At 35.9% G+C, this 24,868-nt stretch overlaps 2 protein-coding genes across 2 annotated transcripts; one reads left to right on the top strand and one right to left on the bottom strand.

Annotated features, from left to right (window-relative positions):
- Positions 1 to 2,173: 2,173 nt before the first annotated feature.
- Positions 2,174 to 14,041, bottom strand: LOC108861917 (kinesin-like protein KIN-12D). Its single transcript, XM_018635904.2, has 37 exons — positions 13,849 to 14,041; positions 13,145 to 13,767; positions 12,910 to 13,065; positions 12,760 to 12,843; positions 12,501 to 12,620; positions 12,294 to 12,407; positions 12,122 to 12,214; positions 11,896 to 12,056; positions 11,751 to 11,825; positions 11,572 to 11,659; positions 11,428 to 11,486; positions 11,269 to 11,332; positions 11,131 to 11,196; positions 10,851 to 11,045; positions 10,668 to 10,772; positions 10,359 to 10,594; positions 10,195 to 10,264; positions 10,046 to 10,111; positions 9,856 to 9,897; positions 9,682 to 9,761; positions 9,486 to 9,564; positions 7,808 to 9,394; positions 7,384 to 7,716; positions 5,029 to 7,305; positions 4,829 to 4,936; positions 4,624 to 4,745; positions 4,459 to 4,546; positions 4,294 to 4,368; positions 3,973 to 4,206; positions 3,802 to 3,891; positions 3,632 to 3,706; positions 3,494 to 3,552; positions 3,286 to 3,397; positions 3,097 to 3,207; positions 2,745 to 2,981; positions 2,503 to 2,625; positions 2,174 to 2,414 (listed from the first exon to the last, which is right to left on the bottom strand). The coding sequence occupies exons 2-37, from the start codon at positions 13,757 to 13,759 to the stop codon at positions 2,280 to 2,282; spliced, it is 8,334 nt and encodes a 2,777-aa protein (XP_018491406.1). The 5' UTR covers positions 13,760 to 13,767; positions 13,849 to 14,041; the 3' UTR covers positions 2,174 to 2,279.
- Positions 14,042 to 23,934: 9,893 nt separating this feature from the next.
- Positions 23,935 to 24,383, top strand: LOC108859275 (uncharacterized). The gene has a single exon (XM_018633164.2). The coding sequence runs from the start codon at positions 24,067 to 24,069 to the stop codon at positions 24,247 to 24,249; it is 183 nt and encodes a 60-aa protein (XP_018488666.1). The 5' UTR covers positions 23,935 to 24,066; the 3' UTR covers positions 24,250 to 24,383.
- The last annotated feature ends 485 nt before the right edge of the window (positions 24,384 to 24,868 follow it).

Raw genomic sequence — 24,868 nt, 5'->3', positions numbered from 1 at the left:
ATTTTTCAAGTTTTCGGTTTTTTGGGTTATCCATCCAGGTTCGGTTAATAATACTTTGAATTTAAATATGTTTTGTAATGCCTTACAAAATTTGTTCAGATATTTTTTACAGTTTGGATCAGCTATGGATCAATTTTTTTGGTTGGGTATAGTTCAGATTTCGGATTTTGGATTATGGATTTTATGCCCATAGAGACTAGGACGAACCAATTATGGAAAAGATAATGTTATGTCTACGAAAATCGGTATCGTTTTTTTCTTATATTGTAAAGAGATCTCAAGCAATGATGAAGTGATGAAAATGATGTGATAACAAAAGAGATATATGACCACTAGACCGTTATCTAAACTGATGAATGAGGATTGTATATTGTTTCATTAGTATAGACTAAAAGAAACATATACGATATTTTCAAATTATCGATCTTTCTGATCTCCCAACTTACTTTCAATTCACAATACACAATGTATGGTTGATGTTTTCTTTCTTTCTTCACGTAACCATATTTTTCGTCCATTTTATTTTTTTCTTGTTTATAGATATGATTTCTGTTTAAATTGATCCACTGTTTTTTTTTTCTTACGTTCCTAGTTTATTTGACCACGATCCTCCATTGCTTCCTTTTGCTCATCGAGTGCTTTCTTCTTATCCTCAATCTGCTTTTTCTGATGTCTGAGTGCGTTTTTTCTGGTTTTGAAAATGATTAGCCTTTTATTCAAAATGTTTTCTCTACTTAGCCTTCTCTTTCTTTGCATTTTTGAGTTTCTTCAAATACCCACAAATTATAGTGATGTTCTCAAAAATAGTTTGAGAGATCTTCCAAAAAGCTGCTCGGCAGCTTGATCACGATATTGTTGAACATGACGACTGATTATGAGTTCGTTCGTGTTCAGTAAACAAGCTTTTATAAGGGGGTTAAAATAAAAAGTTTTACATTATGTTTTAGTCAACTACTTTACATAATTTACAGTTTAACTCTTCGCCTATAATTAGTCTAAGTTACCTTTTGATTGTTATAACTAGAGGTGGCCACTTTGTTTAGATTTAGGATCCAGTTCAATCTCAATTTGGGTTATTCGGTTTTAATTAAATCTACAAAATTAGTTTGGTTCCTTGTATGCTCGGTTTAGTCATAATTTAGTTAAAAGATATACATCACAACATAAAATCAAATTTCATAACTAACAATAAAATAACTACACTCAGTTACTTAAAAAATGTGTTTGGTTTAATTTGGTTCTGCATGGGTTGGTTTGTCTTGGTTTGATTCGGTTTTGTGCTCATTCCCAGTTATAACTACCAAAAACTTCATTTCGTCTTTTATTACTTATGCGAAGCTACCAAATGTATATTTGTAACATATAATTACACGTTTTTTTATATAAAAGTAGTTTCTTTCTTCTTGTGTTCTTTCTTTTACACTACCGGTCTTCTTTCAAATATACAGTTAGAAAATAATCTTGGATATTATTATAAGTAGATGAAGTCCATGCTTATGATAAAATAATAAAATGTGGTTAAAAATAAATATGGAATATAAATTTTAATATTTTTTTGACACAAAATTAAGGATCATGAGCTTCACTGTCTCTATTTTTTAGAGTCAATCTCCTATGGGTTTCGGTGCTCTTTTATGTCTTTTTCATAATTCTTTTTTTGATTAAAACTCAAATTACCAAATCAAATTCTCCTCTTTCATCAAAACTAAATCCTAACCCCCATGGATTAGTGAACCCATGAGAAAAGATTTAAATTATATACCTTTCAAATTTGGGAAAAAAAATTTTAAAATCGTTTTTAATTATATTTTGATGATTTTCGCGAAAATATGAAAAAACAGTTTTTCGATTTTTGAAATATTTTTATCAAATTCTATAAATTAAATAAAAAATACTCACATTTCCAGTTTAGTTTTATGATTTTTCGTTTGCCATATAAAATTAAAAAAAAAACTGAACCCATTAAAGATTAAGGAATGAGATATAAGGGTATTGGAGCAATTGGTTCCAAAATGAACTAATCTGTTGTTTGGAAACATAGACTCATGGAAACTAGAATTTATGCCAAAACCAGATACTAATGATGAAATTAATGGAAAATTTTGTTATAGCAAAAAGCTGAATATGGCCACTAGAAATGATGTAGTATGTATTATCTCATTAGGTAGTGGGATGAGTGAAATGATGTCTATTCCCTTCAATATGATTTACAAATTACATTTAAGTATTCATGAATCTTACAAAGACTAGTTTTACTCATACAAACACATATAAATCTTTCACCTGTCTAAAGAAGTGAAAAAAGGAACCTGAGACATCTTTCTTGGACTCTGACTCCATGATCTTCTTCTAGGCGAAGGCATTGAAGGCATCGTCCTCTCGGGATTTCTACTTCTTCTACTCTTTGTCTTCCCCTGCATCAAGATTTTTTAACAAACTTCTCTTATTAATTCATCTGCAAAAGCTACAGTATTGAAGCTTCAAGCTTTAACTATATCTTACCTTTAATCTAAAGTTATCCAATTCACTTTCAAGTAAACCAACTCTTGTCTTAAGCTGTTCAAGTGCCTCTTCAGCAACTTCAGGGTTTATATCTGTGATATCTTCTCCTGTTACACCTGCTGCCTGAGGAAAATTTGAATCCACACAAAGATGATGTTAAGAATGCATTAAAACAAAGTTTCAGATCATCGGAATTAGAAAACTTATTACACTGATAAAACAGTGATGTCCTCTTCTCTTACCTTTAAGATACTGGTGGAGAGACATAATAGCTGCTTACCCAGCTGCATTCTATCCTCTTCGCTTTCCTTCAGTTTGGTACTTAAATGATGCATTTTTTCAAAGTTTGAATGTTGGTTCTTCCCCGAAGATGCTCGGTACCAAGCAAGCTCTTCTTTAGCACGAGAAATATTCACATCTGCTCTCCGTAGCTTCAGATTCAGCTCATCAAGCTGAAGTTTTAACACATTGTTTTCTTCCTGTTGCATATGATGAGAGAGGTACATAAAAGGGTTGGTCAGTACTAGAATAAAGAAAAGTGACAAAAGAGAAACACACAGACAAGTATTGAGAGTTTGAGAGATTCTTTCTTGCCTTGATTCTAGCATGATCACGAGTTCGCCACTCGGGGTTTTGCTGAGACGAAAGCTTCTCCACTTCTCCTTCAAGCTCCCTTAGTTTTCTTTTATGACTAACATTCTCCTTCTGTTGAAAAGTCAGAAGAGTTAGATACTTTCTGTGATATTACTAAAATGGAACAAATAGAGCGCCAATGTTTCTAACCTTCAGTAATTCGTTTTCTTTCTTGAGCAGTTGCTCATGCTGTCTATGTTCCTCCAGTTCTATCTGCGCAGTAACTAAATCAGTCTGCTTTCCTTCAATCTCCTCTAGCCATCTGCATCAAGACATTGTAAAGATAAAACATCTGTAAGGAACCAAAAGAACATCTTCCCTCTATTTAAAACTTGACAAGTGTAATTCAGTTGCTTACCCTTGCTTTTCCTCATTATATTCACTGAGTTGCCGCTTGAGCTGAGAGACTTCAAAATCCTATATACAGAAAGTTTTCAGACAAGAGAGTTTTGATTATAGTATGAAAACTTACTATTCATTCTTCCAAAGAAAATACCGTTTCTCGTGAATCTGAACTATAACGTTGAAGCATCTCTGCTATCTTTGATACTTGCTGACTATCCAATAATGACTGATAAAGAAAAGAGAGAAGAAGATATAGAGATCATTGACTGAATATACTTCAGGTACAAGAGCAGAGAAGAACATGTAAACACAGTTACTTACTGCACAATTCTGTTTGAGTCCGAGCATAACTCGAGTAATGTCATGGGTCATGCTATCCACCTTGGCGAGTTTTGAGTTCAATAAAAATATCTGGGAGCAAGAAAAACGAGGTAAACATAAATACTATATGAATGCTAAATGTTTCCGTACAACACTTTTTCAACTAGTTACCTCTTTCTGCTTGGTTGCAACTACAGTTTCAAGCTCTTCAATTCGGTGCCTTGCAGAAGCAAGCTCCTCATCCTTCTCAGACCTCATTTGTTGTGCAAGTCCCAACCCTATGCACCTGAAAGGAGAGCCAGAACCCCGAGGCTTCCCTGAACCTTTATTCAATGAAGAATCCACAGCTTGAGAAACATGAATTTCTGGTTTCACTTGCTCAGCCATTGCCTCCAGTTCCTTAACCTATTTTGAATGGAACAGTCTTAAGTAACGCCAGTCTTTTGGAAAAAAATAATTCAGCTAGTGAATCTATAAGGAACCCATCTTTACCTTATGCATGTATTCTCTAGCCTGAGCCTCTGCATGCATATTTAATTCTGAGATATGCGAGCTGAGTTGAGTAATCTGTTGGAGAGTAAACATACATATAATCATCAGCAATTTTAAGAGTGACTTAAGAGTTAAGAATCAATCACTGTTTAAATAAATTGTTACCTCGGTCATTTGATTAGCAGTATTTCTCTCAAGCGCTTCGATATGCCCCTGAGCTTCCTCAAGATCCATACGTTTTTCATCTAAAATTCTTTGACCACAAAAAAATAAAGAAATGAGTTGTTTTAAACATGTAACAGTTTATGTTGCTTAGTTTTTTTTTCTAACCTCTTCATTTCCTCATCAGCATTTCTAACACTTTCCATCTGTTGGCGTATTGTGTGAAGCTCTGTCTCCAGCTCCTCCCTTTGCAGACGTTGTCTTTCAGCTTCATCTTTGATAACGTTAACCTATTAAAATACGCCTCCATCAGAAAAGTAAACACAGCGACTAAAATTAAGCTGTTACATTGAAAATAATGATTAATCCTAACCTTATTTTCAAGTACATTGATAGTATACTCAAGCTGCTCAACTGATCCCTCTAGTAGCTTCACTTCTTCTTCTCTCTGATCAGCATACATCTTTCTTGACTCAGCAATCTGTGAAAGAGGGGAAGCGAGTTTTAGTAAGCAATACAAAAAGGGTTGAGAAGTAGACATGTTTTGTTAACACTAACGGCTTTGGTGTCTACCTCTTGAGCTTCTATGTACATAACTTCTAATTCTTTAGCCTCAGCTTTCATTTTCCCCAGTTCTTCTGTCAGATACAAAACCTCATCTTGGAGATTATCCCTCTCATCGATGGTCTCATCTAATTTACTCTGAGTAAACTCAACTTTATCATTCAGTTGTCCGAGAGCATTTCTTAGACTAAAGAGCTCCATCTCCATGCTCTCTGATACCTTCTTTGTCTGGATAAGCTCCTCCTCTAGAGAGCTTTTCTCTGCCAAGAGATCTTCAGCTTCTGCTCTAGTTTCTTTATTTTCTTCAGACAGCTGTTTTTGACACTGCATTGCCTTTTCAGTTTCCGCTTCAAGGTTGCAGATAATTTCTTTGCTCTCTTGCAGCTGAACTTCAAGCTTTTGAGCAAAAGAAACAGCATCTTCTAGTTCAGAGGTTCTCGAAGCTAGTGTCTTTTCCAAAGCTTCAACATGAACCATGATTTCCTTTGTTTCATCTTCCTTGTCCCTTGAATTGGAAGCAGATTCTTGTAGTAGGCTGAGGTCAAAAGACAACCCCTTTAGAACATCATCCTTTCGCAAAAGCTCGTCCTGGAGATTCAGATTTTCAGACAGCAAGTCTTCTACATCAATCTGCAAAGACTGAACAGTATCTGCGAATTCCGAAGCTTTGTTGGCGTTCTCACATATTAGTTCAAACATTTGATCAGAGATTACCAAACCATCCCTGTTTAGTTTCTCCAGTATTGTGCTACCTTCAGAACATTTGGCAATGCTTAAGCTGTTGGCATTTAATGCTTTAGATTGATCTTCAACAAAATGTATAAACTTGTCCCCAAGTGATCTGTTTTCATTCTTCAACGCACCGACAGCATCAGCATAAACTTGTATATCCCTTTCTTTGATACCCAGTTCTCCTGCAGTAATAGACTGGGAATGTTGGAGACTATCAAGTTCAGAAGCTTTCCTCTCTAAATCTTGCTGTAGGTTGGAAACGCGAGACTCCAAGAAGAAGACTCTTTCTCCAAAACCCTTGTTTGCTTCATCCATTTCGATGGTTTTTTGCACACTTTGATTAAGATCTGATGAGAGAACCTTGATCTTTCTTTGTGCTTCAGTCAGCTTTTGTATCATTGAGACTGTCTCCAATTTGTTATCAACCAGACAGAGGTCTTTGAGCTCACTCTCCACCTGGGAAACAAACAGTTTCTCTTTAAGATCCTCAACGATGGCCTGATGATCAAGAAGCTCTCTATCCAAAACTGCGAGACAAGAAGAACATTCTTTTACTTTTAGCGCCAGAACAAGTGTCTCAACGTCCTTTGAGCAGAGATCCATTAAATAACGCTGAACTTCAGAGTCAAAGAAATCACTTCTCTGATTCAGATGCAGCTTTTGCTCCAACAGAGTTTCTGCAAGGTTCCCGTTGCTCAAATCTATTTCTTTCATCAAACTATCAAGCTGAGACCCCATGCTGTCAGATCTTTGCAACATCAGCTCCTCCTGGTACTGCAAACCTGAAATTTTCTGCTCAAAACTGCTTAATTTTGTAGTGAGAAGATTAGTTGCTTCTTCATTTCTTGAAATTCTCTCAAAACCATTCTTTACATCAGCTAGCAGCTTACCCTTGAGCGTTGTGAACATTTCAAGCTCCCTTCTTAACCTGAGATTGTTATCTCTTAATCCGGCTATGGAAGAGTTTGATTCACCGAGACCACGTTGAAGCAGACTATTTTCGGCATTGACCCCTGTAACTGTTTCTAACAAAACCCCCATATGGCATAGATGTAGAACTGAGAGAGCACAATCCTTCATAATTATTTCAGACCAGATATCCTCGAGGAAGAACCTAGCTGACTTTGTCTCTGAAACCCAAGACTTTAACTCAGATAAATCATTTGCCATCCCAGTCAAGGCCTCAGATGACTCGTCTTGTAGTTTTCTGACAACAGTTTCCAGCTCTTCGACAAGATTTCCCACACCCATCAAACTTGACTCGAATAGCTTCTCAAGGTACTCAACCTTTTCATTTCCTTTGACATTTATGGATTCTAGCTCCTGCAGTTCATCAACTAAGGCGTTTCTCTCTCCAACCAAGCTGGTTTCCCTTGTCTTCTGTTTCTCCAGGTTGAGTTTCATCATTTCATTCGCTATTATGAGCTCATTGATCGTGATATCTGCTTCTTTAATAGTCCATTGAGCCTCCTCGAATTTCTGAAGAACACATAAGTTTTCTACATGTCCCTGGCCAGCCTCTAGCTTCATCTTAGCAAGTTCATGCTCCAAAGTCTGTAAAATAGCATGGGAACATTAGTAAAAAAAAAGAAGAGAGAAAAAAAAATCATAGCATCTGAGTGTGTTACATACCTTAAGTTTATGATCTGCATCTTCCAATCTGTGCTCATATTGTTCTTTCATGCTATTCATCACAGTCTCAAGGCTGGAAAACTCTGCAGCAAGATCGTGCAAGTTGCTTAAGCTTCTTTTCTCAGACGCCTTTAGCTCTTCCTTCTCAGCCTGGAGTCTGGTCATCTCAAATTGAACCTCCTTCAAGCTTGCAAGAGCAGATTCCATTTCTTGCTTTAGCAGAATAATCACTTTACCTCTCTCACTAGACATCTGGCTGCTAACTCTCAAGGACTCCATGTGATTTTTGTTTGGAGTCTTCTCAATGCAAGACGACACATTCCTCCCAACTTCCTGTATGAAAAAAAAAATTCGAGCAAAGGACTAAGAACAATACAATACATAATAAGCCATGTTCGTTAAAACATGAAAAATTGCAGCTCACCTGTCCTTCACTACAGTGGGCTGGAGACCCTAGTGAATTCTCTGCTTCAGTGTATTTCTCATGTTCTTGACACATGTTTATGCATGATCTCAGTCCAGATACGCCACCTGTAAGCTCAGAAAGCTTCTCTTTCATGGCTGAAATGCCAGTCTCCTCAATTTCTTCAAGCTTTTGTTCCATAACAGAAGCATTCTTTTCTTCTTCCAGAAGCTTGCTTCTAAGTTCTTCACAGGTTGCTTCCAAATCTTCTACTTGTTGCTTCAGAGAAAGAGTTAATCCCGCAGATTCCTCAAGCTGGAGATCCTTTTGCTTCAACTCAAAACTGTGGGATTCAATTACCTCAGAATATCGGTTGACAATTACTAGAGAAGCTGTTGCACAATGTGATGCTTCATAAATCCAACTTTCAGACATCTTCAGCTTCTCTAGAAGCTTTGTCATGGCCTCTGTTTTTGTGCACAACTGCGATTTCAAGAGGAGAACATGTGACTCCTTTTCCTCGTACTCTCTCTGGTGCGCTTCACTCATAACTAATGCTGCCCCTCTAAGAGACTTCAACATGGATTCTATATCACACTGCTTTTTATTGGCATCCTCTAAACAGCTTTCAAGATCTTCGATCATTAGTTCCCTCTCAGAAATTGTTCTTATTAACCCTCCAACCTGTTCAGATATCCATATCCTTTTATCTGGAAAGGAGCCCGAAATTAGATCAGCCTGGTAACATGCATCTGTAAGACCTTCATTCCCACTCAGCAGAATTTCTTCAAGCTCAGAAGTGAGAAGTTCCATCTCGTTTGAAATGATCTGTAGTTCCATTTCTTTGCTTCTGAGATTTTCTTGCAACTGCTCATTATCCATGGTCATATCTCGCAAGTTATCCTGAAGCTCCTCCATCCGAGTTTCCAAAAGCTTTACCTGCTGTTCAGTCACGTTTTCTTTTGATTGGAAATCATCAACCTCCTTCTGAAGAACTTCGAGCTCGTTCTGCAAGCAGACAATCACCTCGGCAGTCTCAGCTTCGGCTTGCCTGTGAACTTCGTCCCTTTCTTCAACTCCAAATACCTTAGAAGCACAATCATTCTTGAACCTCATGTTCAACCTCTTAGCTTTTTCAAGAGACGCTTGCATTTTCTTGAACTTGGCATTAATTGCATTGTCCTCTGCAGCTGCAGGATTATCTTTGAACTCATTGCACTGTTTGGACATCATTGCTGGGATGCCAAGCTCTTGCTTTTGTAAAAGTTCAGTATAGTTCTCCTTGATTCTCCTAAACTCTTCATCTTCTTGGATCAATATACTGTTTTGCGAGTCGAGAGCTTCAACGACAGATTTTGTCTCGCGCAGCTGACTGTTAACATTTTCTTGCTGCTTGCTCATCATAATTAGTTGGTCCTTCAACTCTCCAATATTAAGTTTCAAGCTAACTGCAAGTGCTTCTGTATCACCACGTAGTGTTCTTTCCTCATCCAGTATAATTTTCAGTACATCCAAATCAAGCTGCAGTTTGATGATTTCTTCGACATGGTTGACCTGCTGATCAGCAAGTGTTTCCGGCCGACTAACATTTTGAGTTTCCAGCAGGGCCTGCAATTTTTTGGCAATATGAAACGGTTAAGTAACAACATCACAGATGGTTTTGCAGATTAGTAAACCACACTGTTCTTATTGTGTAGACCTTTTGTTTGTTCGCACTATGTTCATCAGGTGTGGAAGCTCTGATATCGCTGACCATAGCCTGAAGATCATGGATTTCCCTGCAGAAGATGGGCGAGAAGACTTATCAGTTATCACGGATATGATGAAAATGAGAAGTCCTTTGGCCATATGCAAAGAAACAAAAAAAAAAAGAATCGTCAATCATATTTACTAACCTACTAAGCTTTGCATTCTCTTCAAGGCAAGAACCAAGTTTGCTTCGGCATTTTTCAAGCTCGCTAGAGGTCTTTTTTAACTGCGATGGGAAAAAAAAATCAAGAAACTGTGATTAAAATGGTAGAATAGAAAGAAAACAGTAGGATGACTTCTGAGCAAGAAAGTGAATCAACCTCCTCCTGTAGAGAATAATTTTCTTTGCTAATACGTTCATCCTGCGCCATAGAAAACCCAACATCTTTTCAGAACAGAATAGAAAGTAGAACAAGACTGATGATGACACGCAACCAATGAAGCATAACCCTCTGGATCTTAAGAGATAATTAAACACATGTAAAGATTAAAGAGGAAAGTAGATGTTACCTGTGGCTCTGTTACATCATCAGGATGCTTTTGCCGGTCAGAGCTTTCATTAAGAAACTGAACGAGCTGCAACATCAATAGCTAGGGTTAAGTATGGCATTGCAAACGAAAAGACTTTTATTTCAGGATACGGTGCTAACTATAGTCACCTGGTTTCGCAGATTCGAGACTTCGCCCTGTAGAATTTCTCTCTCACCTTCCTCATAGAACTCTTGGAATCTACAAGTACCATAAAACCAAAGCTTCAGAAAACAGACGCACACATTTTTTTTCTTTTTTTTCAGATTTAGAAACTTTCTAAACATATATCCACCTTCTAAGTTGGTCCAGAAGCCTTATGTTTTCCAGGGCAAAGCGGGTCAATTCAGGATTTTTATCAATTTTAGCTTGAAGCAACTGATTCTCTTCTGACAGCACGTTATTCTCTTCCAACAAAAAAGAATCTGCAGATATCTGGTTGCCAAGTAGTGATTCCAGCCTCTGTATCTTGTCTTCTCGAAACCTGAGCATCATTTTTGTGCTCCTAGTATCTTCCTCTCTTTGCCGAACCTAATATAAACAAGTGATTCAGGCTCTCTACAACATAAGTGGGAATGGAGCAGTGTAAGTGAAAAGGAATTACCAAACGGTTTAGGTGCTCAATCTCAGCTTCAAGCTTCTTAATTGAAGCATCCGCCACATGCTCTCTTCTCAATGAGCCAGCAAGTGTTATCTCCAACGATTTCAACTGACATATACATATAGTTTTAGCAGAACCGCATGGCAGAAGCATTTGAATCATTAAACTTTCTGAAAGTCGGTATACCTGCTTTCTAGACATCCTTACACAGCCTCCAGATTCATACACAAGTGAGTTACGAGCCTGTTGATGTCCTGTCTCCTGCAATACATTCTGTAATTGACTTGGAGAATCGACTTGGAATTCTGTAATGTTGGCTGTTGCTGATCCAAATGACAATGCCCTGGAGATGTTCTGGCGCTTGAGGAGGGAAAGCTCTTCCTGTTTCACACATACACAGCAAAATTGTCTAAGCTTATCTACAGATACACATAAAGATCACCTAGTGATAGTTCAAATGTCACACCTTTAGAAGTCGGATTTGACGGCGTAATTCCAGGACATCCCCATTGAAATCTTCGTTGACCACAGCCTAAATCATTTGAAACATAACATTTATTCATCATCATTTTCAACTACAATATGGATAACAGTGCAAACTTACATTATTCTGGATTAGCTTTGCTCTCTGAGCAAATTTAAGAGTGTTTAGAGTTTCTGCTGCACAACTGCCAGTAATAATCCATAAAAACAATAAGTTGAAATTCTTTACTGACTGAACGAGTTTATGGAATACTAGATGGAGTTTGTGTTGAAAGAATACCTGACGGAAGGACTAGCATTAGCAATGATCATCGTCTTTGAATTGCCACCCAGTGAGTCCTGTAGATGAAATGAGTACCATTATAATGCCATGAAAGGATAGACTGCAACTTAGACGAAGAACGGCAATGAATTCAAGTTTAACCTGAAGAAGAAATGTCAGCCTTGAATCACGATATGGAATATGCCTAGGTTTACCATTTGCAACATCCACAAGAACCATAATGACATGTCTACAATCAAGATTAACAGAATAGCAAGATTCAGCACAACAAGTGATTGATAAAACGTTTTATGCAATGGATTTAACTGTTCCTTGGTTACCCTAGTGTGGACAATGATTTATTGATGCTAGCAGCTTCTTTTAGGCGGTCACCCTCAGCGCCAGAAGTTTTTTGCCTGTTACATAATGTAGAATGTAAGAAGAGGTCTCTAAGGAAGTAGTACCAAGCCAAAGTACCATAGTTACCTCTCTGATCCAGCAAGATCAACCAGGTTCAGTCTTGCAAAACGCATATTAGTTGTTGAGTCCTTTTCCCATCTGCTCTCGATCACGCATGTAAATACACTATGTGATCTGCTGCTCTCTCTGTTCATATTTGTGGCTCCAACTTTTCGATTCAAAGAACCCTATTGTACCAAATATAATTAGAAACAAATAAACATAAAAATGTTTGGGAGACGACAATAATAACCTGTGTGATAAGCCCTAAGATGTCTTGAACACTCTCTACTTCAAACTCAGTGAGATTTTCCACATAGACACCGTTCTTAATGTCCTCTCGAAGCTAAAAAAGCGAGAACACATTAGAATACTAAGCCTTGCATATGTGTGTATTTTTACCACCAAAAACAATTTAAGATTACCTGCAAATTTGTTGAAGACGGTTCAAGAAGGTCTGTGATCTGTTCATTGTAAATCTCAAGGAAAGAGCATTTGCAATTGTATTTAAGTCTCTCGTCTCTTCTGCTCTCTTCCTCCTGCCAACAAGAACAATGGTGTAAGATATGATTAGCAAAGCTAATAATGTCTGTAATAGACATGGACAAAGCAAATATCATAAGAGAAATTACAGCTTGTATTCTTGCAAACAAAAACTCAAATATCCGTGGCATCATTCCTCTGTTGGGACTTGGTTTAACTTCTAAATCACCGACTTCCCCAAGCATTGTATATGTTTTTCCACTTCCTGTCTGCACAACCCCAACAAAATATTACAAGTTTGGAAATGAAAGGCAAAATAATAACTCGCAAGAATGAAACTGTCTCCACTTGGTCCTATTCTGGAAACTTAACTATCTCGTCTCTACAATGATAAAAGAATGCATGTACCTGACCATACGCAAATATACAGCTGTTGTAGCCAGACAGGCAATTTTCCACCATGGGCAGACCAGCAACCCGAAAAAGGGTTTCCTATAAATCAAGAATTCGATAAGTGAAACATGATCTCAACTAAGAATAGGAAAGCAAATTTTCTACCTGGTCAATCGTCTCACAAGCCACATGATCGAATAAAAACCGTGTCTCAGGTTGTCCAGTCCACGCAACGCATTGAGAGCTTTCCTGCTTTAAGCACCTATTGTACCCATTTATACTCCTCTCCATGCTATTAAGCGGCCGGACACGTATAAGAATCTACAACACATTCAAATAAACTCATCAGGAAACCAATGCTTTACGTTAAGCAATGGAAAATCAAAAACACTTTACATACCTGAACATTGTGATCCATCCAGAACGATGGATCTTCTTTAAGGTCAAAGTGAGGGACTTCAACGGTATTAACAAGAGCAGCAGCACCAGAAAGTTGCCTATCAGAGGTAGACAAGCCTTTGTACAAGGAGGCATACCCTCCACCAGCTCTGCTGCCCCCATCAAGCTTCCCTCTGTAACAAGACCCCGGAGGAGGTGGAGGCTTAGACACGCTCTTACTAGGCGTATTCTGAGCCGAACCGGTTGTCTCCGAGTAGTAGCACGAACCAGCTCCTCTCCCGACAGCTCTACCGGTCTTAGGAGTCGTGTTAGCGCGCTTCTCGCCCCAACCGAACCGGTGCTTGTGATCAGGCGTTTTCAAAGGCAATGCTGGATCTGGGTTCTTGGGTTTGGGCTTTGACGGAGTCCGATCCATCTTATTGCTACTCCGGGTGTCCTTAGGGTTGTTTAACGGGTCGTGGATCGTGTTAAGCGGAGCTCGTGGTAGAGAGGAAGAAGAGGAGTCGTTGCTGGTTTGAGAGAAGAAGGAAGGTTGGAGGAGATTCTGAGGGACGTTCTCGATCTCCTCCTCGTGCTTGCCTGAGTCTCTACGGGATAACTTAGCATCCCTCAACATCGTTAAACCTACAGTGAGAGAATTGGTAAAAAAAGTTATAAACTTTGGAATCAGAGATGAAGCTGAAAAAGATTGAAACTTTTACTTGCCTGTGTGGCTGTGTTAGTGAATTGTGTACCAAAGATTCAAAATTTAACTAGCTAGTGACTAGTTCTGATATAATTTATCTCTCTCTCAAAATATGGTTTTTTCTCTCTCTAGATTCGCATGATTTCAGCAGGAGAGGAGGAGGATGGAGAGAGAGAGAGATGGGTGATGTAAAAGAGGCGGATGATGAAACGGACGGCTGAGATTGCATCCTGTGTTCTGCGCTTTGTGGCGGAGTTCAAATTTGAATTTTTGGGTTTAGGGCTTTCCAACGTAATAATTTAAGCTAGTGAGGGTAGATATGTAAATAAACAACATTTTTTTGCCTTTATTCGAAAATATTCAACGACTATGGGGGAGATGAGGGCCCATCCTAAATTCAAATATTGCGTTGTTAATTACAAATATATACTCCCCCAACGGCTTACAAATAGTATTAAATTTCGAGATCATAAAACGCTTTATTTTAAACTGGTTTAGTTTTCGGTTAGTGTATGATTTTGATCGGTTAATAACTATTAATCAAGGTTGACAATTGGACTCGGAACTACTATACTTTAATCGGGTCGGGTTTAATAAAGAACCCGACTAGTTAGAGGGAGTAGAGTAGTGTAATGGATGTTTTGGTCTCGCTTTTGTTATTGTCTTTGTAGAGACAGCTATTAATGTTATATTCAACTCTACAAAACGCCTTGGCTCCATCGCTGCCAGATGTAGTTGTGACATTTTAACTCTTTTTTTTTTCGTCAAAGATTTTGATTAAAAAAGGGGCTAAAGCCCAAAACATTACAAGGCCCACAGAGGAGCAAACAGACTAAAATCCCCCAATTGAACCAAACAACACCCGGCCCAACTTGAGCAGACAGACAACTCGAAACGCAAAACGACGTCGGCTCTTCATAGATCTCCTCTCGATTTTGGCGCCACGTGTACTCATCCTCAGATCCGAGATGACACGCGTCACAAAAGCCCTCTCGTTATCTCCGTTTCTCACCACCGTCCGCGAACGACCGTGCGCTTCGCCGGATTACACCGGAGTTCTCAACTCCACTACATCCACCGCGAGCGCCTCCATCTCTTGGGGTTTCTGAAGTGGAAAGCATTAATCGCCAAGCGAGAGCTATTCCTTCGACAATAACGAACCACCGCAAGAGATAAGGTGCCGCCCACGAAACATCTTTTCCACCGCTATTTCTTCTTGAGCTTCGTCACCATCGCCGTAGATCTTCGGCTTCAACCGAGATCTCCCATCACGACCCACGAGCCCATCACCTTTTACACACCGCAACTTATTAAAAACAAACCCTAAAGCCGACGACGCGAGCTGTGGTAGCCTCCACGCCCCAGAGACTAGACCGACGTCGGTGAAGCTATGGAAGCTTCCACCTCGCGGAGAACAAAGACCGGCGGCGATGGATCTATGTAAGCCTCCACCTCCCGGAAAAATCCCATCTATGAAAACCTCGCCGCGCCGTGACTTCCAACAACCGCGTCCTCACTCCACGATCAGAAACTACCGCGGATGGTGACTGTCCAGAGCTTAAACAAAGCGGACACCGGAAGAAACGGGAAGAAGACAAGGAGCGGATGAATAAACTTCAAAGACAAACGACTCCGGCGACGGCACGGACGCTCACGCGCCGGCCGTACGCCGGAACCAACTGGATCTGCTTTCTCTCTTCTGTATGCAAGTACGGTTTGACATTTTAACTCTTTATAGTCTTGTCTCTTTGAGTTTATAGTAAAGTTTTACATGTCAGTCTTCTAAGTGAACATTTTAAGCCCCCTTTTTCGTGTACTAGGATGACAAAATTGGGGTTTCTAAACTCTATAGTTGTTGGCACATACAACAAGTGTTCAAGCTGAGCAAGGTGATGTTGACCGCCTGGGTTGTATTTTAATTTATATCTCATGCAATTCTTGTACTTTTCTGTTAGTATTGAACATTTTAGTTTGTATTCTACCCTTTCTTTAAACCCAACTAGAATTCTACCCGCGTTGAAACGCGGATAAAGTTTTTTTATTTGTTTATGAATATTAACATTTTTACATACATTTGTTCATGTATTTGTAGAATTTTAAATTTTCTTTTTGAAAAATTATGTTGGAGTTAGTGTCTATCTCATTTAAATATATACCTTTTTATATGTGAAATATATTTTTATATGAAACTGATTTTTAAATTTGTAATTTACCTGTGGATATACATTTTAGATGTAAATTATTTTTTTAAAATTATATTGATGATTATGACTAAAACATCAACATTTATATATCGACCTTTTTTATACGTGAAATATATTTTTATACGAAACTTATTTTTAAATTTGTAATTTGCCTGAAGATATACATTTTAGATGTAAATTAGTTTTAAGAAAATTTACATTGATGATTATGACTAAAAATATTTTTATAATTATATAAAATGTAAATATTTTCAATGTATTATTTAATCATTGATGTATTTGATGGTAAATCGGTCATAAGTATCTTGCTGAGGCATCAAGTTCTAACTGTTGTATCAGTCGTACAAATATCTTAATACTATTTAAAGCCGCAACCATCCACATTCGTAAACATCCACAACCACATCCGTAACCGCTGTGATTATACCAATTAACTAACAAATGAAATAAACTTTTAGAATACGTTTTCTCCAAGGATGGAACAAATCTAATCTAATAATTAATCACATATCAATTATACCTTATGTAGTTGAAAATGACTATGTAACATATAAATTTCTCTAAATATGTGAATATCATATTTTTACAATTATTATAAACTAATATCAGCTAATATTTATATAGAAAGTTTTATTTTTGGGAAGACTTTTCGGTGGATGTTGGTTTACAAAATGTAATAATGCATATATCCAATCTATACTATAGAAAATAAATTATGAAAGTAGTCAACATAACACATCCTCATTTTAATCAATTTATGGTGACTATTTTTTGTTTATCCACACGACATACTGAAATTATTTTGGTTTGGTACATAACAGATTAGTATAAGTCAGTTAGTCTATTAGGAAAGAATATAATACCGACGACATATATTGTGTAACCAATTATTATGAATGTATATATGTAACTGAATTATAGGAACTGTTATATTTATTTCTAATGAAATATGAATAAGTCCAAAACTTAAGTGATAACATTTATAAGTAGATAAAAAATAGGACTCTAAATTAATAGATCAGATTTTTTGTCTCTGGATTCCACTTTTCTTGTTAATTCCTACGACTTCGCTCTAAAGGTTCTAGTCCTTTTTTTTAATCTGGTTTTCAGAATTATGTATGATTAAATCATCTGACGTAAAAACATGGATTTCATGGAACTTTTGTTTATGTAGTTTAGGCATGGGCATTCGGGTCGTCGGGTCGGGTTCGGGCCGGGTCCTTTCGGGTCCGGGTTCTTCGGGTCTACGAGTTTAGGATCCGATAGGGTAATTTCAAATTTTCGGTTCCGGGTCGGTTCGGGTCGTACCGGGTTCGGGTCGGATCGGGTCTTATATAGTTGGACCCATTCGGGTAATTAGAATTTATCGGTTCGGTTTTGGGTCGGGTTCGGGTCGGGTTCGGTTCGGGTTCGACCTAAAAAATATCTAAAAATACCTTAAAAGCATCTGAAAATATTAATATATCCGAAAATATTTGACATTTTATTTAAAATTTGTGTTTTTATTATATTAAAATGTGTATATATACTAAACTATGCGAGATTGATCAATAATTGGTTGTCTCCTAATGGCTGATCCCTTTGTTCTGTAGACAAATAACCCGTCGTGGACTCCCTCTAAATTCATTTTATTTAATTTACATTATTAATTCGGGTACCCGTCGGGTTTTGGGTTCGGGTCGGGTCGGGTCCAAGACCCGCGGGTCCTCTACAACAAGACCCGATAGGATAATTTGATCGGATCGGTTCCTACCCGGACCGGGTTTTTCCGGGTCGGTTTCGGGTCGGGTCTTCGGGTCCGGGTAAAATGACCAGGCCTAATGTAGTTGTTCTTCCTAAGCGTACTTTTTGTTGGTAGAGAAATTTGACTTCTCTAAACGGTTGCCAACAACAAGGCGAGGACGCTGTGCAAGGAACTTGCACTGATGTTGCGAGAGTACTGCCAAAACTATTATGTATATAGAAATGACGAAGATTAAAGTTGGTTAATTCTCTTGAATAACAAAATCAAGTTTTGAAATTCGATTTTACTGGGTGTCTAACTATCAAAGACCAACTTGGCTTACGCCTCTCCAGGTTTAAATATAAGGAGGTGATCTTCAAAAGGGAAAGAGGGTTTGAAGTGACAGATGGTGACTCTCGAGAGCTTGATAAGCCTCTCCAGATTTATTAGTAGGCGCAAAAGAAGAAGAAAGAGCTATAATCTCAAGTAACTCTCCAATATTCATTTGGTGATATGTGACTTAGGATTCGTGACAATGGTGAGATGTCGCAGCTTGTTATTCGTTTAATTTCTACTGAATTGGAACATTTGTTAAGTTGATTGGAGGTTGCATAAACTGGTGAATATTGGAGTAAATGAAAGTTATTTAAATAGAGTGATTAAGAGGAAAAGAGGTAGAGTTATGAAAATAAATGAAAGTTCAACATAATTTATTGGCTTTGATTTTTTTTTTTGTCATCTGGTAGATTAAGATTGGATCAAACAAAGTTTACAAACAAAGACGGCAAGGACATTGCCTATCCTTCCGGAGTTAAAAGCCAGCGTAATAACATGTATCACCCGGAGACAAAAGATGGATAAAACATAAATTTTTACAGCTAACAAACTATTTATTGGCTTTGATTCTATGTTCAGCCAAAAACATACAAATCAGGTTAACTAGTAACTTTTTATCTTTTCAACTACTCACTGTACATTCAGAGCTAGTTTTTACTCTATAGCTTAAAAGAATATAAGATTTGAGCTGGGTTTTATTTTCTCTCCACTTTCCATTTTTTTTTTAATTTTTCTCCCTTTTCCACCATTTCATTTACTCCATTTTACTCTCACTTTTACCAATCACACTCAAAGTGAACTATATACCTCTAACAAAGTAACAGGAGTAAAAGAGGTAAGTTGGTTTGATTAGCAAAAGTTAAGTTGAACTGAAAAGAAAATTAACAATCGCTAAATGTTCTTGCTAAAACTACTTTTCAGTCAGACCCTAAGTATAACTGTTAGTCTAGAATCTCTTAGAGCATGATTATCCCTAAAGGGATCTTAATATTTTTTCTATTATTATTTTTCTTTCTTTTTTGTTAGAAGTAAAAAAAAAAAAATTAAAAGTGACCAATCATGGATACGTGGGGCCCAAGAACAGTCTAAGAGTTGTTATGTTTCACCTCTTGCGTGAGAGGTAAAAGAGATGAGATTTTAATACTTTGTGGGACCCACAATTAATTTATATTTTTTTTTTGTTAAACCCTTGTTAAGAATCAGGGTTAATTATGCTCTTAAATACAAGATTGCTTAAGTTTTATCAATATGGACATTTTTCAACAATAACAAAAAAAGATTGATTTTAGTTCTAAGAAGAAACCAACAAAAATGGAAAAATAAAAAATTGTTTTCTATAATATTTGTTACAGTTGTGCTAGAAAACAAAAAAAAAAGTTGTACCAATAATTATTTATCTGGTACGTTATATTTAAGAAGAGAAATAAAGTCTTTGGTGGTCCTGAATATTGATCACTATGTATTATTTCTAAATTCCATATTTGCATCTGAAATGTATTATTGTATATACGTACTTGTAGACATATAAGTATATAATTGTTAAAATTGGTTTGAAATGGAACAATACAAAAGCTAAAAGTACACACGATCGTCATCAATTTTTATTTTATGATCTCGATTAGTTAAATTTTCAAGAGCATTTTTTATATATTCGGGGGAGAAGTGGATAAGATTATGGAATAGAAGAATAATCAGAGAGGAGGATGTGGTCGTTAAAGGTCGACATACATCACAAGATTTTCTTACGTTTGTTTAATTCGTATTACTTATTGTATATATTAGACTTCAGAGTTATTGGAACATGAAATCCAACTCCATGTTGCATGCAAATATAATACGAATTCCGCATTATCTCATATCCAAGTTGCTAAACAGACATTCAAGGTTATCGTCGCTTATGCGTGTCTTTCATTAAAGAAAAACAAATATGAAAACGTTAAGTGAGTTTCCACCTATGTAGCATGGAATCGCTAGTCAAGCCTCGATTCCCGACTCCGAACCGGGAGCGGAAACGGAAGCGGTGGGAATCGCTTGGAATCGCAACAGAAACGCGTTTCCTAAAAAGTGATGTTTGGAAACGTAGAGGAAATGTAAGATTCTGATTTGGAAGCGGTTGATTGTTAGTCGGAAACGTAACCTGTAATTTCCATGGCCGATGGTTTATCAAACAAACAAAGAAGACAGACTTCATTTCTTAGGTTCATCTAGGTCCAACTTTGATTTTATCTCTCTCCCACTATTAGAATTAAATATTGTAAATTATATTATCACAACATCATAAAAAATATATTTAGTGTTGTATAACATTGATTATATATTAAATAACTTTGATTGACTAACAGTAAATTTTTTATTAGGAAGATCTTAGTAATAAAGAACTATGCTTACAAATATAGTTTTGTTTTTGCAAATATAGTTTAAAGTACATTAGAGGTTATATACTGAATTATTATATTAGACTAGGTATTGTAAACTTAGGTTTTAAGAAAAAGATATTTAGTTATAAATATCATTGATGGAGTTGGTAAATATAAGCATTAAGATAAAAAAATTAAAATTGATTTTAAAGATAATTAATTCAGGTTTTATTAAGTTAATCAATATATAATATTTACATGATTTTTAAACTATATATATATATATATTTATTTATTTATACGCTTCCAAAACGTACCCGCTTCCTAATTTTTTTAAAAATCACGCTTCTACACTTCCAAACGTTTCCGCTTCCACGTACCCGCTTCCGATTCCATGCAACATAGGTTTCCACTATATCATTGATGTAGTCATCACTTTGTAGGCAGTAGAATCTGGAAATGAGATTCTCTATGCTGTCTATTGGTTACCTTTTAAATGTTTTCTTTTTTTCTTAGGTACTAAACATTTAAAATGTCACCAATGGTTAGAGATGACATTACATTTGATTTTGAAAGATAAAGGTTGGAGGGACTTTAACAACGACGACGAAAACACGTGGCACGCCTCTCATGGTCTCGTAGAACAAACATAATGTTAGATAATTTTAGTGCTTCGTTTAATTAAGTTTAAAGTTTAAGAAACAATAGTTTAGATGATCCTTTCAAGTCGTAGCAAATTTTTAGTAATAATATTTCTCAGTTGTCCATCTTATGGGTTTGGTGCTACGTCCCATCGACTACTCTATTGAATTTCGTTTCAACCCCACGAATTATTTTAATTTAATTAACCACCCCAATCTTTAATTTGTTATTTAAGACCCTAAATTCTCTTGTTTCAGGTAACTTTGCTTTCCTAAGGTTTTGTGTGAGTGTTTAGCTATATTTATGAAAGTTTGGACACAATTAAACAAACTGTTCTTCCTCATCAAGTAGTTTGGATTTTTATTTTTTATTCAATAATTTGGGTAAGTTTGATTGAGTTTGGTTTTAGATTAGATCTGAATAATAGGACGATCTTATTGTTTTAGTAACAAGCCATGTTGTTATTTGCAAATATCACAAACTTAATGACACAGTTTCCACTTTATGGGATAAACAACTGTCAATAATTCGGAATAAAGAAAAAAAAATTCACTATCTTATGCACTTTATTGATCAGCACTTTTTGATCTTTTGTATTGATAACAATTTGATTCCTCATAATAAAGTATCAACTTACATCATGTGATGTTACTGATGTATATGTGCATGTCTATATTAATCAAAATCTTAGTCAGCATTACACTGCAAAGGGGACATGAAGTTTTGTAAGTATTATATATCCACGCAAGTTGGTCACAATTATATTTATTGAAATTCCAGTCAAAAACAACATCTAATTGTCTTGATGTCCCCCGTGTCCTTCACTCCTATTGGTGCCGAATTTTCATCCTGATCCATATCAACCAACCTAGTGCAAGATATACATATATGTGAGCTGTATCTTAAAATAAAATTATAACTACCATAAGTTTTCACGTGGATTATAAACATGAACATGTTATCATAAACGATCTATTTATATGAATCTTAAACTACACAATAACCATACCCCAAAAAAACTAAAGAATAAGTTATTTTTTAACCAATGTGTTGGACCACTGGCGCTTAAAAGATAATCCCAATACGGTGAATAAATTTGATTCTCGTTGAACATTCAAATTAGCGTTAAATCGTAAAAATACGTGGAGTATTGTAGATTTCGTGGAACTAGTCGGTCATCAGATCCCTATAGTTATATAAAAAAAAGTCATTTGTCGCTTTTAGAAAAAGTTATTTATAGGATCTCTAATTTTAGATTAAAAATTAGTTTAGCTAATTATCGTTGATGGATGTCCTGATTTAGTTATTTTATAACTCAAATAAATATTGTGATCCAGTTAGATATATATATTCTTTTTTCATTAGTACGAAGCATCATTAGTAGTTAGATATTCTCAAAAATATCTCATCATAGCATCTATAAAACTTTAAATTCATTATTATTTGTATAAATTTTAAATAAAAAATGCTAATGCAATTATAACAAGACAAGCGTTTTTAGGTTTATCAAAAAGAGTTTATAAATATCTCAAATGAAATGTCTATTCTGGACTGGTGTTGAATATCTCAAATGAATATCTCAAATGAAATGCCAAATGAGATATTCAAAAAAAAGTTTATGAATATCTCAAATGAAATGTATAAATTTGGTTTACTTATTTTATTGTTTAAAACCTTTTCGAGAGACCCCTCATGATTAAAAGTAACCTTATAGCATTTAGTTGCATGCTTGTATCTAGGGGTGCCAAAATTTTATACTTCATGAGATAGCTCAGATCAACTTAATTTTTTATGAGTATGAATTCTATTTTATACATTTATTTAATATATAAGTTTAAAGAATGAGCTTAAATTTGATTGTGAGCTATATGAACAACCACTAATGAATATGAGCCAACTTATGTGTTTGGTAACTTTTATACTGAAAATTATATATAATATATATATTAGTACCTATTTTTCTTATGCAAAAAAAAAAATTCTATATTTTATCATATTTATCTTTTACAATTAAATTTTAAAACCAATTTTTTTTAGATATGTATAGAAAATGTGAAAAAACACTCATCATCTGATATCTCAAATTAATTATTTATATTTTGTTATTAATTAACATGAAATATTTATAAATGTTTTATTTTAATTTTATGACTTATACAGATGAAAACTTTGAAGTTGAATCATCTCAGAAGTTTCAAGAAGAATAGGATTTCAGATCATTAGTTTAGCTTTAATTTAATTTATTTTAGGTGTTGTTTTTGTATTTAGAATTTAATACTAATGTTTTGGATGTTTAATATTTAAGTTTTGAAAAAATATTGTAGAACTTATTTTAACATTCTATTTTATAATTATTTTTATATTAGATCGCGATTTACCTCATGTAACTCATGATCTAAACGATCTAAATTCAAGTTGAAATTTAATAGATAAGTTGAATTGAACTAATTTGTGAAAAATCCAAATTCACTATGATTTAAGCTAAGTTGAGCGAATTAGATCATTTTTACACTTCTACTTGTATCTTTAAAAATTATACCGAAAACATAGTTGCATATATACAAATCAAAATATTCGTATATCCCTAATTAGGCCTATCCCTAATCACCATGCGTAATGCGTTAGGCATGTACTTACACATAGTAAGTATAGAAATGCCCCCAAAGAATATTTGGCTCTTCGGATGAACCAAAGTACAACAACAAATGCATCTTCCCAGAAATAAATGCTAAAAGAACCAAACGCCACATGGCATTTTATAAATCAAAAAACTTTCATCATAATCCACAAGAATAATTGTATGGCTCTACGTAAACGTGTATAAATATAACTCGGCTGTTGCAAGTTAAGACCTCACAAAGATAAGAGCTCTCGAGACGCGGAAAACATAGAGAGAAGAAACACGCATACCTCAAAAGCGCAATACACAAAAAGAAAAAGTACATCTTTAGTTTTCTCCTACAAATTAAACACAATATGGTGTCTCAAAAGCTGGAGATCTGCATCGAGTTAGTGAAGACTGCCGTCTCTTTTGTAGCCACCGTGGCTGAAACAGTGGAAGAAGCTTTCCGTAAGCCTCCGCCGGCGCTTCCGTCAGCTCATGATGTTCGCCGGAACAGTTACGCCGACGTTCCCATTCCTCTTGTTGGATTCATGTGATGAGCTTTTTGTGTTTGTTAAACTTTTATTCTTTAGTTTTGGCCTCGTTTGGCTCTCGTGCCATGAGGCGTTTTGGAATGTTGTTGATTTGTGTATAAATATAACCAAGTGAATCATGAAGAGTTACAGATGAATCGATCGTCGATGTTTATAAAACTTTTTGAGTATTAATCGCTTTAACCGTCTTTAAGATCATTTTAAGCTACTAAGCACACCTTATTTAAATTGCAGTTACAAAACTGTGTATATTCGTTACCATATAATATGTATTATGCCTTACATTATTACTAATCTATTATTGACAATTTTTCCAAAAAAAGAACTCCATCCATTGCAAGTAGAGAATGAGAAAGTTTACAAAAAAAAAAGTAGAGAATGAGAACAAATAATAAAAGTTTTACTACAGAGAAATAAAAGTATCACTTTCTGTGTTGTCAAAAAAATGTATCACTTTCTGTGGAGAAACCTACGTTACATGGAATCGCCGGTGGAGGTGCGTTTCTTGCTTCCGAAGCGGAATCGGAAGCGGAAGCGCTTGGAATCGCATGGAATCGTCTTGGAATCGCGTTTCCAGAATTGTGGTGTTTGGAAGCGTGATGGAAGCGCACGGTTCTTAGGT

Source organism: Raphanus sativus, chromosome 5 (assembly GCF_000801105.2).
Source record: "Raphanus sativus cultivar WK10039 chromosome 5, ASM80110v3, whole genome shotgun sequence".
Taxonomy (NCBI): domain Eukaryota; kingdom Viridiplantae; phylum Streptophyta; class Magnoliopsida; order Brassicales; family Brassicaceae; genus Raphanus; species Raphanus sativus.
This window is presented reverse-complemented; position numbering and strand designations above follow the sequence as displayed.

Bases quoted from the DNA above. Each gene is read 5' to 3' on its own strand.
- LOC108861917 (XM_018635904.2), bottom strand. From the start codon at position 13,759: ATGTTGAGGGATGCTAAGTTATCCCGTAGAGACTCAGGCAAGCACGAG. The intron at 11,826-11,895 runs GTAACTATGGTA...ATTATGTAACAG, and splicing joins GATCTTGCTGGATCAGAGAG to GCAAAAAACTTCTGGCGCTG. The intron at 4,207-4,293 runs GTAAAGATGGGT...CATTCAAAATAG, and splicing joins CTAGAGAATACATGCATAAG to GTTAAGGAACTGGAGGCAAT.
- LOC108859275 (XM_018633164.2), top strand. From the start codon at position 24,067: ATGGTGTCTCAAAAGCTGGAGATCTGCATCGAGTTAGTGAAGACTGCC.